The sequence below is a fragment of the Haliotis asinina genome, chromosome 9 (assembly GCF_037392515.1).
Source record: "Haliotis asinina isolate JCU_RB_2024 chromosome 9, JCU_Hal_asi_v2, whole genome shotgun sequence".
Taxonomy (NCBI): Eukaryota; Metazoa; Mollusca; class Gastropoda; order Lepetellida; family Haliotidae; genus Haliotis; species Haliotis asinina.
The window spans coordinates 62,452,536-62,473,906 of record NC_090288.1 but is presented as its reverse complement, the minus strand read 5'-3'; the positions used below and the strand labels follow the sequence as shown (position 1 = coordinate 62,473,906).

Here is a 21,371-nt window from a genome sequence, read left to right as displayed (position 1 = left end):
ATTCCTAACTCATCCAGTTTTGGTCAACCAACTGGTAGGATCCACATTCATTTGTTTGGGCGTAAATGTTCAGTGTTTTCTCAGACACACGCACATGTAGGCTAATCACTGTCACATCTACACAAGGTGAAGTTGTACAAAGTGACCCCAACGCTAAGGTTATCTAACCCCCACACTCCAACATTGCTCTCAGACGTATACGTAGTGATTGCTTTGTACAATGACTGTCAAAATATTATTCCAGAATTATATCAATTTCATTATTGAAATTATTGACAACAATCACCTGTTTACGGATCTCTAAACTCAAAGCGCATAAACGTATCAGGTTAATGGAGCAGCACCGGTTTATGATTCACGTACAAGCCAGTATCGAGTGATGGAGGTAGATTTTAAGAGCGCTTCGCAGCAAGCACGAACACCATAGACAATCCGTAAGTGAGAAATGTATTTTTATGTATTTATCGTCAAATAAAAGGTGGAGTTCAGTCGTAGCTCTTTCCTTGGTTCCCCGTTTGTACCACCTTGCCTTCACAAGTTACAGAACAAGTTTGGAAGTTAGGATTTATTTCAATAGAAATATGTAATCACATCAGACACCGTGGTAATCTGTGAATACAATCCAAAATTACGACAGATTCTGTGCGAAGCTGTGTGCCAAGAGGGAGGTGATGCTCCAAACAGGAATTTCCTTTCATGTGGAGCAGTATATATCAAGGAGTCTTCAGATACAATTGCTTAGTTACACATATTTCTCAGCTGCGTTACATAATCACGGCACCACCAACAAAGGTTAGTACGTTTCAGTCGGCAAAAATGTCGCTGTACGACATTATTCACGTGGGTATCCCATAGTGCCGAGCGCTGCATGGCGTTCGTACCACACACTTACTAACCCACAATTACTAGCCCACACTTACTAGCACAGTCTTAACGGATGTTGTGTGCTGAAAATGTGTTTTATGGTGTAGCGAGCAACGTTTACGTTTGAGTTGTTGTGACGATGTCCAGATCCTCTAGGGCACCGCAATTTGCCGTAGAGGGTTGCATCCCTTGGGTCCTGTGCTCGTGACTTTCACATGCATCACTTCCGGTTTCCACCACCCCTACCCTCCCTGACAAGTTTTAATTTATCCGTTGTGTGCGCTTCTTGGCTCCCCTCACGTTATCACTTCAGTTATAATCCCCGTTTTCAGTGAAATCGCCACTAGCGAATTTAAAAACTTTTTCGACCACTGTAGGACCTGTAACATTACACTATCAACCTCAAGCGGCTACACATTACGGGATGCTTTTGTGTGCATGTATAGATTTACGGATGAATGATTATTCATAGTTTTATATTTTACTTAAACTCAAGCACTATGGAAACTTATCAGTCAGAGAAGGAAATCGGTCAGGGAAGTGAATCTATCCTTTCACAATTACTGAAATAATTATTGTGTCTTTAATTCGCCTTTCAGAGGCGTCTGTGTAAGTGGGCGTTTCACGCAGTGTTAGCTGATCTTTTATTGTATAAACCGCTCCATGTTTTCACCTTACAACACATATATAGATAACATTTTGTTGTGTCCGTAAGTTAATCATCTCAAGTGTATCATCTATTTCCTATTGTTTTGAATATCAAGAACAGTTTGCCTCACGGATGAGGAAATGGACCTGTCTCTTGGGGGTTTTTGGGGGTTTTTTTTATTAGTATTCATATTTAATATTATGACACATACTCTCAGAAACGCAAGTACAAAAGTAACTAAATGACTGGAGCTTTTCTGATTATTTGAGAAAAAGAACACAAATATTTATGACAAGTGTTTTGATTGTGACTTAATTGTCATGTATGGCGAAGACGAATATGGCGTGAAGTTGTAGCACAGCATTTCGGATCACCACAGTCTCATTTCGCCCTTCCTGGACTGTACCAAGCCCGTCGATGTTGTCTGAAATATAATGAATTTATCATTTTCCTATCTAGAGCTGTCTGCCCTTAGTGTACTGTCTACTTACATGAATATACGTATGCCTGGTCATACAGGCATACTGCAATGTCGTCAGTGTAGAACCCAGTCTACCATTTTGGTTAGTCTTGTAACACAGAACAAGCACCAAACCCGGACTAGTTACATCTTCACGAAGAAACAAGCTAACAGATTCTGTTAACAATATCTTGTTATCCATCATTTTGTCCTGAATATTTAAGCTGTTATTCTCCTTCTGAATCAATGTTGACACACATTTACAGTTAACCCTAGTAAATATATGTTACAGTATCAATGTATGCACGTCTTACCTCCACACGAACAGTTAACCCTAGTAAATATATATGTTACAGTATCAATGTATGCACGTCTTACCTCCACACGAACAGTTAACTCTAGTAAATATATGTTACAGTATCAATGCATGCACGTCTTACCTCCACATGAACAGTTAACCCTAGTAAATATATGTTACAGTATCAATGCATGCACGTCTTACCTCCACACGAACAGTTAACCCTCGTAAATATATGTTACAGTATCAATGTATGCACGTCTTGCCTCCACACGAACAGTTAACCCAAGTAAACATATATGTTACAGTATCAGTGTATGCACGTCTTACCTCCACACGAACAGTTAACCCTAGTAAATATATATGTTACAGTATCAATGTATGCACGTCTTACCTCCACACGAACAGTTAACCCAAGCAAATATATATGTTACAGTATCAATGTATGCACGTCTTACCTCCACACGAACAGTTAACCCCAGTAAATATATATGTTACAGTATCAATGTATCCACGTCATACCTCCACACGAACAGTTAACCCTCGTAAATATATATGTTACGGTATCAATGTATGCACGTCTTACCTCCACACGAACAGTTAACCCTAGTAGTGAGTGAGTGAGTTTAGTTTTACGTCGCACTTAGCAATATTCCAGCTATATGGCGACGGTCTGTAAATAATCGAGTCAGAACCAGACAATCCAGTGATCAACAACATGAGCATCGATCTGCGCAATGGGGAACCGATGACATGTGTCAACCAAGTCAGCTAGTCTGACCACACGATCCCGTTAGTCGCCTCTTACGACAAGCCTAGTCACCTTTTATGGCAAGCATGGGTTGCTGAAGGCCTATTCTACCCCGGGACCTTCACGGGTCGTTAACCCTAGTAAATATATGTTACAGTATCAATGTATGCACGTCTTACCTCCACACGAACAGTTAACCCTAGTAAATATATGTTACAGTATCGATGTATGCACGTCTTACCTCCACACGAACAGTTAACCCTAGTAAATATATATGTTACAGTATCAGTGTATGCACGTCTTACCTCCACACGAACAGTTAACCCTAGTAAACATATCTGCTACAGTATCAATGTATGCACTCTTACCTCCACACGAACAGTTATCCCTAGTAAATATATATGTTACAGTATCAATGTATGCACGTCTTACCTCCACACGAACAGCTAACCCTAGTAAATATATATGTTACAGTATCAATGTATGCACGTCTTACCTCCACACGAACAGTTAACCCTAGTAAATATATATGTTACAGTATCAATGTATGCACGTCTTACCTCCACACGAACAGTTAACCCTAGTAAATATATATGTTACAGTATCAATGTATGCACGTCTTACCTCCACCCGAACAGTTAACCCTAGTAAATGTATATGTTACAGTATCAATGTATGCACGTCTTACCTCCACACGAACAGTTAACCCTCGTAAATATATTTGTTACAGTATCAATGTATGCACGTCTTACCTCCACACGAACAGTTAACCCTAGTAAATATATGTTACAGTATCAATGCATGCACGTCTTACCTCCACACGAACAGTTAACCCTAGTAAATATATGTTACAGTATCAATGTATGCACGTCTTACCTCCACACGAACAGTTAACCCTAGTAAATATATATGTTACAGTATCAATGTATACACGTCTTACCTCCACACGAACAGTTAATCCTAGTAAACATATATGTTACAGTATCAATGTATGCACGTCTTGCCTCCACACGAACGGTTAACCCAAGTAAATATATATGTAACAGTATCAATGTATGCACGTCTTACCTCCACACGAACAGTTAACCCTAGTAAATATATATGTTACAGTATCAATGTATGCACGTCTTACCTCCACACGAACAGTTAACCCCAGTAAATATATATGTTACAGTATCAATGTATGCACGTCATACCTCCACACGAACAGTTAACCCTCGTAAATATATATGTTACGGTATCAGTGTATGCACGTCTTACCTCCACACGAACAGTTAACCCTAGTAGTGAGTGAGTGAGTTTAGTTTTACGTCGCACTTAGCAATATTCCAGCTATATGGCGACGGTCTGTAAATAATCGAGTCTGAACCAGACAATCCAGTGATCAACAACATGAGCATCGATCTGCGCAATGGGGAACCGATGACATGTGTCAACCAAGTCAGCTAGTCTGACCACCCGATCCCGTTAGTCGCCTCTTACGACAAGCCTAGTCACCTTTTATGGCAAGCATGGGTTGCTGAAGGCCTATTCTACCCCGGGACCTTCACGGGTCGTTAACCCTAGTAAATATATGTTACAGTATCAATGTATGCACGTCTTCCCTCCACACGAACAGTCAACCCTAGTAAATATATGCTACAGTATCGATGTATGCACGTCTTACCTCCACACGAACAGTTAACCCTAGTAAATATATATGTTACAGTATCAGTGTATGCACGTCTTACCTCCACACGAACAGTTAACCCTAGTAAATATATCTGTTACAGTATCAATGTATGCACTCTTACCTCCACACGAACAGTTAACCCTAGTAAATATATATGTTACAGTATCAATGTATGCACGTCTTACCTCCACACGAACAGTTAACCCTAGTAAATATATATGTTACAGTATCAATGTATGCACGTCTTACCTCCACACGAACAGTCAACCTTAGTAAATATATATGTTACAGTATCAATGTATGCACGTCATACCTCCACACGAACAGTTAACCCTAGTAAATATATATGTTACAGTATCAATGTATGCACGTCTTACCTCCACACGAACAGTTAACCCTAGTAAATATATATGTTACAGTATCAATGTATGCACGTCTTACCTCCACCCGAACAGTTAACCCTAGTAAATATATATGTTACAGCATCAATGTATGCACGTCTTACCTCCACACGAGCAGTTAACCCTAGTAAATATATATGTTACAGCATCAATGTATGCACGTCTTGCCTCCACACGAACAGTTAACCCTAGTAAATATATATCTTACAGTATTAATGCATGCACGTCTTACCTCCACACGAACAGTTAACCCTAGTAAATATATGTTACAGTATCAATGTGTGCACGTCTTACCTACCACACGAACACTCAACCCTAGTAAATATATATGTTACAGTATCAATGGATGCACGTCTTACCTCAACGCGAACAGTTAACCCCAGTAAATATATATGTTACAGTATCAATGTATGCACGTCTTTCCTCCACACGAACAGTTAACCCTAGTAAATATATATGTTACAGTATCAATGTATGCACGTCTTGCCTCCACACGAACAGTTAACCCTCGTAAATATATATGTTCCAGTATCAATGTATGCACGTCGTACCTCCACACGAACAGTTAACCCTAGTAAATATATATGTTACAGTATCAATGTATGCACGTCTTACCTCCACATTTACAGTTAACCCTAGTAAATATGTATGTTACAGTGTCAATGTATGCACTCTTACCTCCACACGAACAGCTAACCCTAGTAAATATATATGTTACAGTATCAATGTATGCACGTCTTACCTCCACACGAACAGTTAACCCTAGTAAGTATATATGTTACAATATCAATGTATGCACGTCTTACCTCCACACGAACAGTTAACCCTAGTAAATATGTATGTTACAGTATCAATGTATGCACGTCTTACCTCCACACGAACAGTTAACCCTAGTAAATATATATGTTACAGTATCAATGTATGCACGTCTTACCTCCACCCGAACAGTTAACCCTAGTAAATATATATGTTACAGTATCAATGTATGCACGTCTTACCTCCACACGAACAGTTAACCCTAGTAAATATATATGTTACAGTATCAATGTATGCACGTCTTACCTCCACCCGAACAGTTAACCCTAGTAAATATATATGTTACAGTATCAATGTATGCACGTCTTACCTCCACACCAACAGTTAACCCTAGTAAATATATGTTACAGTATCAATGTATGCACGTCTTACCTCCACACGAACAGTTAACCCTAGTAAATATATGTTACAGTATCAATGGATGCACGTCTTACCTCCACACGAACAGTTAACCCTAGTAAATACATATGTTACAGTATCAATGTATGCACGTCCTACCTCCACACGAACAGTTAACCCTAGTAAATATATGTTACAGTATCAATGTATGCACGTCTTCCCTCCACACGAACAGTTAACCCTAGTAAATATATATGTTACAGTATCAATGGATGCACGTCTTACCTCAACGCGAACAGTTAACCCCAGTAAATATATATGTTACAGTATCAATGTATGCACGTCTTACCTCCACACGAACAGTTAACCCTAGTAAATATATATGTTACAGTATCAATGTATGCACGTCTTACCTCCACACGAACAGTCAACCCTCGTAAATATATATGTTCCAGTATCAATGTATGCACGTCTTACCTCCACACGAACAGTTAACCCTAGTAAATGTATATGTTACAGTATCAATGTATGCACGTCTTACCTCCACATTTACAGTTTACCCTAGTAAATATGTATGCTACAGTGTCAATGTATGCACTCTTACCTCCACACGAACAGCTAACCCTAGTAAATATATATGTTACAGTATCAATGTATGCACGTCTTACCTCCACACGAACAGTTAACCCTAGTAAATATATATGTTACAGTATCAATGTATGCACGTCTTACCTCCACACGAACAGTTAACCCTAGTAAATATATATGTTACAGTATCAATGTATGCACGTCTTACCTCCACACGAACAGTTAACCCTAGTAAATATATGTTACAGTATCAATGTATGCACGTCTTACCTCCACACGAACAGTTAACCCTAGTAAATATATATGTTACAGTATCAATGTATGCACGTCTTACCTCCACACGAACAGTTAACCCTAGTAAATATATATGTTACAGTATCAATGTATGCACGTCTTACCTCCACCCGAACAGTTAACCCTAGTAAATATATATGTTACAGCATCAATGTATGCACGTCTTACCTCCACACGAACAGTTAACCCTAGTAAATATATATGTTACAGTATCAATGTATGCACGTCTTACCTCCACCCGAACAGTTAACCCTAGTAAACATATATGTTACAGTATCAATGTATGCACGTCTTACCTCCACACGAACAGTTAACCCTAGTAAATATATGTTACAGTATCAGTGTATGCACGTCTTGCCTCCACACGAACAGTTAACCCTAGTAAATATATGTTACAGTATCAATGTATGCACGTCTTACCTCCACACGAACAGTTAACCCTCGTAAATATATATGTTACAGTATCAATGTATGCACGTCTTACCTCCACACGAACAGTTAACCCTAGTAAATATATGTTACAGTATCAATGTATGCACGTCTTACCTCCACACGAACAGTTAACCCTAGTAAACATATATGTTACAGTATCAATGTATGCACGTCTTGCCTCCACACGAACGGTTAACCCAAGTAAATATATATGTAACAGTATCAATGTATGCACGTCTTACCTCCACACGAACAGTTAACCCTAGTAAATATATATGTTACAGTATCAATGTATGCACGTCTTACCTCCACACGAACAGTTAACCCCAGTAAATATATATGTTACAGTATCAATGTATGCACGTCATACCTCCACACGAACAGTTAACCCTCGTAAATATATATGTTACGGTATCAGTGTATGCACGTCTTACCTCCACACGAACAGTTAACCCTAGTAGTGAGTGAGTGAGTTTAGTTTTACGTCGCACTTAGCAATATTCCAGCTATATGGCGACGGTCTGTAAATAATCGAGTCTGAACCAGACAATCCAGTGATCAACAACATGAGCATCGATCTGCGCAATGGGGAACCGATGACATGTGTCAACCAAGTCAGCTAGTCTGACCACCCGATCCCGTTAGTCGCCTCTTACGACAAGCCTAGTCACCTTTTATGGCAAGCATGGGTTGCTGAAGGCCTATTCTACCCCGGGACCTTCACGGGTCGTTAACCCTAGTAAATATATGTTACAGTATCAATGTATGCACGTCTTCCCTCCACACGAACAGTCAACCCTAGTAAATATATGCTACAGTATCGATGTATGCACGTCTTACCTCCACACGAACAGTTAACCCTAGTAAATATATATGTTACAGTATCAGTGTATGCACGTCTTACCTCCACACGAACAGTTAACCCTAGTAAATATATCTGTTACAGTATCAATGTATGCACTCTTACCTCCACACGAACAGTTAACCCTAGTAAATATATATGTTACAGTATCAATGTATGCACGTCTTACCTCCACACGAACAGTTAACCCTAGTAAATATATATGTTACAGTATCAATGTATGCACGTCTTACCTCCACACGAACAGTCAACCTTAGTAAATATATATGTTACAGTATCAATGTATGCACGTCATACCTCCACACGAACAGTTAACCCTAGTAAATATATATGTTACAGTATCAATGTATGCACGTCTTACCTCCACACGAACAGTTAACCCTAGTAAATATATATGTTACAGTATCAATGTATGCACGTCTTACCTCCACCCGAACAGTTAACCCTAGTAAATATATATGTTACAGCATCAATGTATGCACGTCTTACCTCCACACGAACAGTTAACCCTAGTAAATATATATGTTACAGTATCAATGTATGCACGTCTTGCCTCCACACGAACAGTTAACCCTAGTAAATATATATCTTACAGTATTAATGCATGCACGTCTTACCTCCACACGAACAGTTAACCCTAGTAAATATATGTTACAGTATCAATGTGTGCACGTCTTACCTACCACACGAACAGTCAACCCTAGTAAATATATATGTTACAGTATCAATGGATGCACGTCTTACCTCAACGCGAACAGTTAACCCCAGTAAATATATATGTTACAGTATCAATGTATGCACGTCTTTCCTCCACACGAACAGTTAACCCTAGTAAATATATATGTTATAGTATCAATGTATGCACGTCTTGCCTCCACACGAACAGTTAACCCTCGTAAATATATATGTTCCAGTATCAATGTATGCACGTCGTACCTCCACACGAACAGTTAACCCTAGTAAATATATATGTTACAGTATCAATGTATGCACGTCTTACCTCCACATTTACAGTTAACCCTAGTAAATATGTATGTTACAGTGTCAATGTATGCACTCTTACCTCCACACGAACAGCTAACCCTAGTAAATATATATGTTACAGTATCAATGTATGCACGTCTTACCTCCACACGAACAGTTAACCCTAGTAAGTATATATGTTACAATATCAATGTATGCACGTCTTGCCTCCACACGAACAGTTAACCCTAGTAAATATGTATGTTACAGTATCAATGTATGCACGTCTTACCTCCACACGAACAGTTAACCCTAGTAAATATATATGTTACAGTATCAATGTATGCACGTCTTACCTCCACCCGAACAGTTAACCCTAGTAAATATATATGTTACAGTATCAATGTATGCACGTCTTACCTCCACACGAACAGTTAACCCTAGTAAATATATATGTTACAGTATCAATGTATGCACGTCTTACCTCCACACCAACAGTTAACCCTAGTAAATATATGTTACAGTATCAATGTATGCACGTCTTACCTCCACACGAACAGTTAACCCTAGTAAATATATGTTACAGTATCAATGGATGCACGTCTTACCTCCACACGAACAGTTAACCCTAGTAAATACATATGTTACAGTATCAATGTATGCACGTCCTACCTCCACACGAACAGTTAACCCTAGTAAATATATGTTACAGTATCAATGTATGCACGTCTTCCCTCCACACGAACAGTTAACCCTAGTAAATATATATGTTACAGTATCAATGGATGCACGTCTTACCTCAACGCGAACAGTTAACCCCAGTAAATATATATGTTACAGTATCAATGTATGCACGTCTTACCTCCACACGAACAGTTAACCCTAGTAAATATATATGTTACAGTATCAATGTATGCACGTCTTACCTCCACACGAACAGTCAACCCTCGTAAATATATATGTTCCAGTATCAATGTATGCACGTCTTACCTCCACACGAACAGTTAACCCTAGTAAATGTATATGTTACAGTATCAATGTATGCACGTCTTACCTCCACATTTACAGTTTACCCTAGTAAATATGTATGCTACAGTGTCAATGTATGCACTCTTACCTCCGCACGAACAGCTAACCCTAGTAAATATATATGTTACAGTATCAATGTATGCACGTCTTACCTCCACACGAACAGTTAACCCTAGTAAATATATATGTTACAGTATCAATGTATGCACGTCTTACCTCCACACGAACAGTTAACCCTAGTAAATATATATGTTACAGTATCAATGTATGCACGTCTTACCTCCACACGAACAGTTAACCCTAGTAAATATATGTTACAGTATCAATGTATGCACGTCTTACCTCCACACGAACAGTTAACCCTAGTAAATATATATGTTACAGTATCAATGTATGCACGTCTTACCTCCACACGAACAGTTAACCCTAGTAAATATATATGTTACAGTATCAATGTATGCACGTCTTACCTCCACCCGAACAGTTAACCCTATTAAATATATATGTTACAGCATCAATGTATGCACGTCTTACCTCCACACGAACAGTTAACCCTAGTAAATATATATGTTACAGTATCAATGTATGCACGTCTTACCTCCACCCGAACAGTTAACCCTAGTAAACATATATGTTACAGTATCAATGTATGCACGTCTTACCTCCACACGAACAGTTAACCCTAGTAAATATATGTTACAGTATCAGTGTATGCACGTCTTGCCTCCACACGAACAGTTAACCCTAGTAAATATATGTTACAGTATCAATGTATGCACGTCTTACCTCCACACGAACAGTTAACCCTCGTAAATATATATGTTACAGTATCAATGTATGCACGTGTTACCTCCACACGAACAGTTAACCCTAGTAAATATATGTTACAGTATCAATGTATGCACGTCTTACCTCCACACGAACAGTTAACCCTAGTAAACATATATGTTACAGTATCAATGTATGCACGTCTTACCTCCACACGAACAGTTAACCCTAGTAAATATATATGTTACAGTATCACTGTATGCACGTCTTACCTCCACACGAACAGTTAACCCTAGTAAATATATATGTTACAGTATCAATGTATGCACGTGTTACCTCCACACGAACAGTTAACCTCAGTAAATATATATGTTACAGTATCAATGTATGCACGTCTTACCTCCACAAGAACAGTTAACCCTCGTAAATATATATGTTACGGTGTCAATGTATGCACGTCTTACCTCCACACGAACAGTTAACCCTAGTAGTGAGTGAGTGAGTTTAGTTTTACGTCGCACTTAGCAATATTCCAGCTATATGGCGACGGTCTGTAAATAATCGAGTCTGAACCAGACAATCCAGTGATCAACAACATGAGCATCGATCTGCGCAATGGGGAACCGATGACATGTGTCAACCAAGTCAGCTAGTCTGACCACCCGATCCCGTTAGTCGCCTCTTACGACAAGCCTAGTCACCTTTTATGGCAAGCATGGGTTGCTGAAGGCCTATTCTACGCCGGGACCTTCACGGGTCGTTAACCCTAGTAAATATATGTTACAGTATCGATGTATGCACGTCTTACCTCCACACGAACAGCTAACCCTATTAAATATATGTTACAGTATCGATGTATGCACGTCTTACCTCCACACGAACAGTTAACCCTAGTAAATATATATGTTACAGTGTCAGTGTATGCACGTCTTACCTCCACACGAACAGTTAACCCTAGTAAATATATCTGTTACAGTATCAATGTATGCACGTCTTACCTCCACACGAACAGTTAACCCTAGTAAATATATATGTTACAGTATCAATGTATGCACGTCTTGCCTCCACACGAACAGTTAACCCTAGTAAATATATATGTTACAGTGTCAATGTATGCACGTCTTGCCTCCACACGAACAGTTAACCCTAGTAAATATATTTGTTACAGTATCAATGTATGCACGTCTTACCTCCACCCGAACAGTTAACCCTAGTAAATATATATGTTACAGCATCAATGTATGCACGTCTTACCTCCACCCGAACAATTAACCCTAGTAAACATATATGTTACAGTATCAATGTATGCACGTCTTACCTCCACACGAACAGTTAACCCTAGTAAATATATATCTTACAGTATTAATGCATGCACGTCTTACCTCCATGCGAACAGTTAACCCTAGTAAATATATGTTACAGTATCAATGTGTGCACGTCCTACCTCCACACGAACAGTTAACCCTAGTAAATATATATGTTACAGTATCAATGGATGCACGTCTTACCTCAACGCGAACAGTTAACCCTAGTAAATATATATGTTACAGCATCAATGTATCCACGTCTTTCCTCCACACGAACAGTTAACCCTAGTAAATATATATGTTACAGTATCAATGTTTGCACGTCTTACCTCCACACGAACAGTTAACCCTAGTAAATATATATGTTCCAGTATCAATGTATGCACGTCTTACCTCCACACGAACAGTTAACCCTAGTAAATATATATGTTACAGTATCAATGTATGCACGTCCTACCTCCACACGAACAGTTAACCCTAGTAAATATATGTTACAGTATGAATGTTTGCACGTCTTACCTCCACACGAACAGTTAACCCTAGTAAATATATATGTTACAGCATCAATGTATCCACGTCTTTCCTCCACACGAACAGTTAACCCTAGTAAATATATATGTTACAGTATCAATGTTTGCACGTCGTACCTCCACACGAACAGTTAACCCTAGTAAATATATGTTACAGTATCAATGTATGCACGTCTTACCTCCACACGAACAGTTGACCCTAGTAAATATATATGTTACAGTATCAATGTATGCACGTCTTACCTCCACACGAACAGTTAACCCTAGTAAATATATATGTTACAGTATCAGTGTATGCACGTCTTGCCTCCACACGAACAGTTAACCCTAGTAAATATATCTGTTACAGTATCAATGTATGCACGTCTTACCTCCACACGAACAGTTGACCCTAGTAAATATATGTTACAGTATCAATGTATGCACGTCTTGCCTCCACACGAACAGTTAACCCTAGTAAATATATATGTTACAGTATCAATGTATGCACGTCTTACCTCCACACGAACAGTTGACCCTAGTAAATATATGTTACAGTATCAATGTATGCACGTCTTGCCTCCACACGAACAGTTAACCCTTCTAAATATATATGTTACAGTATCAATGTATGCACGTCTTACCTCCACACGAACAGTTAACCCTAGTAAATATATATGTTGCAGTATCAATGTATGCACGTCTTACCTCCACACGAACAGTTGACCCTAGTAAATACGTATGTTACAGTATCAATGTATGCACGTCTTACCTCCACACGAACAGTTAACCCTAGTAAATATATATGTTACAGTATCAATGTATGCACGTCTTACCTCCACACGAACAATTAACCCTAGTAAATATATATGTTACAGTATCAATGTATGCACGTCCTACCTCCACACAAACAGTTAACCCTAGTAAATATATATGTTACAGTATCAATGTATGCACGTCTTACCTCCACACGAACAGTTAACCCTAGTAAATATATATGTTACAGTATCAATGTATGCACGTCTTACCTCCACACGAACAGTTAACCCTAGTAAATATATATGTTACAGTATCAATGGATGCACGTCTTACCTCAACGCGAACAGTTTACCCTAGTAAATATGTATGTTACAGTATCAATGTATGCACGTCTTACCTCCACACGAACAGTTAACCCTAGTAAATATATATGTTACAGTTTTAATGGATGCACGTCTTACCTCCACACGAACAGTTAACCCTAGTAAATATATATGTTACAGTATCAGTGTATGCACGTCTTACCTCAACGCGAACAGTTAACCCTAGTAAATATGTATGTTACAGTATCAATGTATGCACGTCTTACCTCCACACGAACAGTTAACCCTAGTAAATGTATATGTTACAGTATCAATGTATGCACGTCTTACCTCCACACGAACAGTTAACCCTAGTAAATATATATGTTACAGTATCAATGTATGCACGTCTTACCTCCACACGAACAGTTAACCCAAGTAAATATATATGTTACAGTATTAATGTATGCACGTCTTACCTCCACACGAACAGTTAACCCTAGTAAATATATATGTTACAGTATCAATGTATGCACGTCTTACCTCCACACGAACAGTTAACCCTAGTAAATATATATGTTACAGTGTCAATGTATGCACGTCTTACCTCCACACGAACTGTTGACCCTGGTAAATATATGTAACAGTATCAATGTATGCACGTCTTACCTCCACACGAACAGTTGACCCTAGTAAATATATGTTACAGTATCAATATATGCACGTCTTACCTCCACACGAACAGTTGACCCTAGTAAATATATATGTTACAGTATCAGTGTATGCACGTCTTACCTCCACACGAACAGTTAACCCTAGTGAATATATATGTTACAGTATCAATGTATGCACGTCTTACCTCCACACGAACAGTTAACCCTAGTAAATATATATGTTACAGTATCAATGTATGCACGTCTTACCTCCACACGAACAGTTAACCCTAGTAAATATATATGTTACAGTATCAATGTATGCACGTCTTACCTCCACACGAACAGTTAACCCTAGTAAATATATATGTTACAGTATCAATGTATGCACGTCTTACCTCCACACGAACAGTTAACCCTAGTAAATATATATGTTACAGTATCAATGTTTGCACGTCTTACCTCCACACGAACAGTTAACCCTAGTAAATATATATGTTACAGTATCAATGTATGCAGGTCTTTCCTCCACACGAACAGTTAACCCTAGTAAATATATATGTTACAGTATCAATGTATGCACGTCTTACCTCCACACGAACAGTTAACCCTAGTAAATATATATGTTGCAGTATCAATGTATGCACGTCTTACCTCCACACGAACAGTTTACCCTAGTAAATATATATGTTGCAGTATCAATGTATGCACGTCTTACCTCCACACGAACAGTTGACCCTAGTAAATATATATGTTGCAGTGTCAATGTATGCACGTCTTACCTCCACACGAACAGTTAACCCTAGTAAATGTATATGTTGCAGTATCAATGTATGCACGTCTTACCTCCACACGAACACAGCAATCCCCACAATGTAGAGGAGCATCACGCATCCTCCCACCACTGCCACTATGAGGACAACGCTCATATTTGATGTTTCTGAAATAAGACAATATATGTGAATAATATTAAACATGCTCAGAATGTTAGTTTTCATATTATCGTGATGCTCACTAATACTGAATTAACTTTTCGCATTTAGATTTTAACAGTGGACGATGGGCGGTGGGAGCCATTGACTGTGTCCTATACGGGGTTGAGGGACGGCCCCCTTGGACTGGTCTGCTCTGTAAGGTATCGAAGTGAGAAGCCGCTGAAGTGAGTGAGTGAACTGGGTTTTATGCCACTCTTACAACAACATCGGGGCTGATGACACCAGAAATGAACTTTACACATTGTCGGTTAACAAATCCTAGAGGTGGCCTTTAAATTTCTTTTATGTCAACTGAGACAAACACTTGTTAAAGTTTGCTTACTTGCTGTCTTGGTGGTGATCGAATCCTGCCCAACGTTTGGCGTAGTTTCGGCTGCATCTGGCTTTTCGGTAGTTGTCAGGGTACCATCATTTGATGTTAGGGTGGTAGTGGATGCAATTGTCGTGGACGCTGGTCCAGAGATTACTGACCTTGTGAGCGCCGTTGGTACGTAGGTTTCGGGAGCAGTGTTCGAGGCTGTAGTTGCTGCTGATACAACCGTCAGTGGTGTGGTTGTGGTCGGTTTGTATGTCGATGGGATCATGCTCTCGTTTCGAAATGTATTGTACGACGTGGAGACTTCTCTGGCTGTCGTAGAATGGAAACTAAGGTTCACTGAGGTTGAACGAAACACGGAGCTTGAACCTTGAGAGGATAACAAGCTTGAGGTAGGCCAAGTAAAATAAGTAAGTGTGTTTGTTTGATTCGAGGTATCTGGGGGGACCGTAGAACTTGGAGTTAAGAAATGATTAGTAGTGGAGTCAAGTAGTTCTTCTGAAGTTGTAAAAATCGGAAATGTTGTAGCTTCTGTTTGACCTGTTTCATAATTCGATATCACAGGTGTGTTTGTCTCAAGGAACGAAGCTGTGGTAGTTGTGTCCAAAACGTTCATCGATGCTGGACTGGTATCACTAGATGACGGTGTCGTTGGTGTGGAAGAGTTAGTTGTGGTAGTGGATGACGATGTCTTTGGTTTAGAAGAGTTAGTTGTAGCTGTGAATGACGGTATCGTTGGCGTGGAAGAGGTACTAGTAGTTGTAGAAGTGGATGGCAGTGTCGTTAGTTTAGAAGAGGATGGCGGTGTCGTTAGTGTAGAAGAGGATGGCGGTGTTGTTAGTGTAGAAGAGGTAGTGGTCGGACTGATCGTCGTTCTTGGATTGGCATGGTTAGTGAAGATATCAGAGGATGACACTGTCGTTGGTGTAGAAGCAATTGTTGCGGCAGCACTGTCCATGAAGGCTGAATGGGTGTCACTGGTGGCGTCCCAATGTGGTGACGTTGTTGCTGCTGTAGATGTTGCAGTTGGTCCTTGGGTAGTTGCAGATACTAGAGATGTTGATGATGATTCTGACGTGACTGAAAAGATGAACATAGAATTTAAACACAGTTTATGAAAATGCAAATCTTTGGCAAATGAAATCTAGTAGCAGGTTTAATTGCGTCAGAATCAGATGTATTAAAGCGACTATCGTCTATTTTACAATTTTCCGTCTGTATTTGAGCCAGTGTTTATGAATAGTGAGTGAGTGAGTTAAATTTTACGCCGCACTCAGCAATATTCCAGCTATATGGCGGCGATCTGTGAATAATCTAGTCTGGACCAGACAATCCAGTGACCAACAACATGAGCATCGATCTGCGCAATTGGGAACCGATGACATGTGTCAACCAAGTCAACGAGCAACATATGTCATATTTGGGATTTCACTTTCTTAGTCAACGAGCCTGACCACCCGATCCCGATAGTCGCCTCTTACGACAAGCATAGTCGCCTATTATGGCAAGCATGGGTTGCTGAAGGCCTATTCTGCCCCGGGACCGTTTATGAATAACTATACAATACACATAGCACCTGGTCTTCGCGTAAAATTCAGCTTATCCTGACCCTTCAGCGGCACCACCAAACATAGGCAAAGACAAGTACGCGTTGTTCGTCAGAAACAGAAGGGACAAGTCAAAAGTCGTACACCATTTTCAGGGTCATATTCTGGGTGAAGCCATTTTTTCTCACTGCAGTAAAGTACCCCATCGTCTATCTCGTCTTATTTTGTTTCACATTTCAATTTGACACCAGTTGTAAATCTTTCTTACTTAGCGATCATGAGTATTTACCGTATATTTCCACCTCACAGAGACTCAAATTCAGCAAACCAACAGTAGGCTGGCGGTATATGCGCAGGCTGCTACCCCTCACGGGTACACCACAGGCAAGGGTGTACTCTGACCTCCACGTGTATGTGGACCCTGTCGAAGCCGCGCTGTGACATATCCTGCCCCCGACAGACACATACACGTCATCCTGTGCATCTGGAACGTAACAGTAAACAACAAGTGTTAAATACCTCTCTGGTATCGTGGTATAAGGATAAACGTCTTTTAAGATTGATTCACTTTGGGCATCCGGAACTAAAACGACGTTCGTTGATTAACGGAGCACTCAGCAATCGTCAGTAAATAATCGAGTCTGGAACAGACAATCCTGTGCTCAACACAACGGGCATCGATCTACACAACTACGATGACATGTATCAACAAAGACTGAGTGCCTGACCACCCGATCTCTTGAGTCGCCTATCACAAGCATGGGTTACTATAGAAATAATTCTCACTCAGATCTTCACGGTAGACCCTCATTATTCATTTTGGTTGATATGACATATTTCCTATAATTGGTATTACCACTGCAGACATAAGAAATCTCTCAGTTGTTGTTCTTACGTGTAGGGGTGGGGTAGCCTAGCGGTAAAAGCTCAGGTTCGATTCCACACATGGGTACATTGTGTTTTGATTGTGTCTCCCGCCATGAAATTTAGCTCCACATTGCTAGAAGCGGCGCAAAAAACATACTCTCCCACTACAACGTGTAATCTTTAGTGTCAAACTAAGCACAAAAAATACCTTGCCAGAATATCTTGATACTGCTGACTGTCCGGTCCTGTCCAAACTCAGCTTCCCATGCTGGGTATATGGAGGAGACAGATGCACACTGCCCTGACTTCACGCCATCAGTAACCCAGGCTGCCTCCCCAGTGGTGGTGTAGTCATTGTTGTCCACTGACGAAAAGTTACTTGCGGTTATGGTCACTGTAACAGCATACATTATCATGAGTGAATCACAATTCTACCATGACGTTAGTAAATACTGGATTGTGATTGGTTAATCAAAGTCATTCAGAGGTATATAATCACGTTTTATACCTCTGATTTTCCAACACTGTGTGTACTCTTTAAAGCTCTTAATGACGAGGTTATGGTAGAAAAGAGATAAACGTACTGTGTTGAAAAATCAAAATTATAATAGCTCTAAAATTAATTCAGAGCGCTACGCTACGCGTTCGGGTTTAAAATATATTTAGAGCTGTTATAACTTCGTCATATACTTCTGATTTTCAAACACAGTCTGTTTACCTACTAATTATATTAGTGCAGCACATATTACTGCAGCACATATTACTGAACTGAGAATATAATCTCATTACATAATTCCATTTCAAGTTAAGTCATTGTCATAAATTTGTTGTTGCAGGTTGCTTAGTTTTATAACAAGTATGCTTATCACCTGTCATCATTCACCTGTGGTTATTGACAGATCTTCGTCTACTCTTGAATGAATATCAGGAGTGGTAACGGTGTTTGCACGACCCTGTATGTATTCCCTGCAGTGTGTTATGGTATCAGGAGCGGCAATGGTGTTTGCATGACTCTGTATGTATTCCCTGCAGTGTGTTGTTGTATGGTGTATACATGACTCTGTATGTATTCTTTGCATTGTGTTATTCTATCAGGACTGGCAATGGTGTATACATGACTCTGTATGTATTCTTTGCATTGTGTTATTCTATCAGGACTGGCAATGGTGTATACATGACTCTGTATGTATTCCCTGCAGTGTGTTGTTGTATGGTGTATACATGACTCTGTATGTATTCTTTGCATTGTGTTATTGTATCAGGAGTGTTAACGGTGTATACATGACTCTGTATGTATTCCCTGCATTGTGTTATTGTATCAGGAGTGGTAACGGTGTATACGTGACTCTGTATGTATTCCCTGCATTGTGTTATTGTACCCAGCGTTATCAGTCATGTTGACAGGGTTGTTAAGTGATCGTGGTAGTTTCCAGAAGATTAATTAAGCGACATGATGTAGATTTGAATCTACTTTCCAAGTACAGATTAGCTTCCTTTCTAAAATCACTGACATCCCTGGCGCCTTCCAACACTATTCCCCCTTCACAAAGCGAAACATGCCTGTTTCATATTGTATGACTGTGACAAACGTGTGGACATTCCTGAGTTCACTGATATAGTTAGGCCTATTATTTCATATACTTGTGGCCGTGGCCACGTGTTTGTTCCTCTGTAATGACACTCTAAACCTATAACATAGTTTCATTTATAATTTGTTGAACATCCATTAAGTCATGATTTCAAAATTCAGCTCTGTGCGTACAGTTTTCTTGTTTAAATCCTTTGGAAGACTATATGATTAACGACTTGACGCTATCTGATGTCTGTATTTACCGATAACTGAAAATTATGCTCAGTGTTATTTAACAGTAGCATTATTCAGTCTCCATTCCACGTCCATTCCTGCAGGTGGTGTATTAGTTAACCTCCAGGAACAATTTATTGAAATAGATACCTTGCTGTCTCAAGATTTGGGATAGACTGTGTCCAGAACATACAAAATAAGTGCTGCCTGTAAGTACGAGATCACAGAACAATGTGACTTGTCCAGGGCATAGACTACCAGGCAGCGCATAGATCGCCAAAACGGATTATTTGTCGTACATGATGACTAGATTTGATCCTGTAGTCAAACTCAAAGACTGATTCCACGCCATCGTCCTACGACTACATGGAGCATGCTCACTATATCAACCACTGGTCTTACCACTGACGCGATTGTTTTTTGAGCGCGTCACAGAGTTGCGGCATTTTCACGTTGGTGTTAGACAGGGAGTATACATTCTACTGACAAAGTGTACACGGACCCGCATTACCTTTGTGACAAGTCGGAGGATTACAGTCGGTTTGGCCCGATAGCGCTGAAACAGTCAGAGAAGCAATATCAAACGGGTACTATTCCCATGACGTTATTTTCTGACATGGGTAGCTGTAAATACATTGTCTTTTACTTATTTATCATAAACAAAATGTTCAATCCGCTGATGCATCAAAATGGAAACAAACATCAGTATACGATAGATTCTATATGATCATCATAGATGTGAAGTTTGATATCTCCGTAGTCTAGGTAACATGATTCCTTTTCTGTGTTACAATATTTGTTTAATCAACACATGACGATTACAGTATTTAAACAGGAATGGCACAATGGCTGTGATGTATGTGTTTACAAACGGGACTACCTAAAGTATTAAATGTTCGGGATGTTATAAAACTCTGTATGATTGATAACATCAGTGTTATTTACCTGGATAATCAATAACCATTAGAGCAACTCCGATGATGAATCCAAACATACCCACGGCTGGAGTGATACGGAACGGACTTTACACAGATCCTTGAGGACACCGAGAGATTCACCAGGGTCGGGCCAAACCTCACACACAGGTTCACCAGCACGGTTGTATCAGACCTGGGCAGTGCACACG

General features: G+C 39.6%; 1 protein-coding gene across 1 annotated transcript; it reads right to left on the bottom strand.

The window, feature by feature from the left end:
• Window positions 1-550: 550 nt before the first annotated feature.
• On the bottom strand, window positions 551-21,209 carry LOC137297380 (uncharacterized). Its single transcript, XM_067829384.1, has 7 exons — window positions 21,191-21,209; window positions 20,757-20,801; window positions 18,650-18,835; window positions 17,864-18,058; window positions 16,034-17,107; window positions 15,563-15,656; window positions 551-1,937 (listed from the first exon to the last, which is right to left on the bottom strand). The coding sequence occupies exons 1-7, from the start codon at window positions 21,207-21,209 to the stop codon at window positions 1,895-1,897; spliced, it is 1,656 nt and encodes a 551-aa protein (XP_067685485.1). The 3' UTR covers window positions 551-1,894.
• Between the last annotated feature and the right edge of the window lie 162 nt (window positions 21,210-21,371).

What these genes read in the sequence shown, in the direction of transcription:
- LOC137297380 (XM_067829384.1), bottom strand. An exon ending in GATCACCACCAAGACAGCAA is followed by an intron (nt 15,657 to 16,033) that starts GTAAGCAAACTT and finishes GTCTTATTTCAG; the next exon opens with AAACATCAAATATGAGCGTT. An exon ending in ATTGCTGTGTTCGTGTGGAG is followed by an intron (nt 1,938 to 15,562) that starts GTAAGACGTGCA and finishes ATTATATTTCAG; the next exon opens with ACAACATCGACGGGCTTGGT.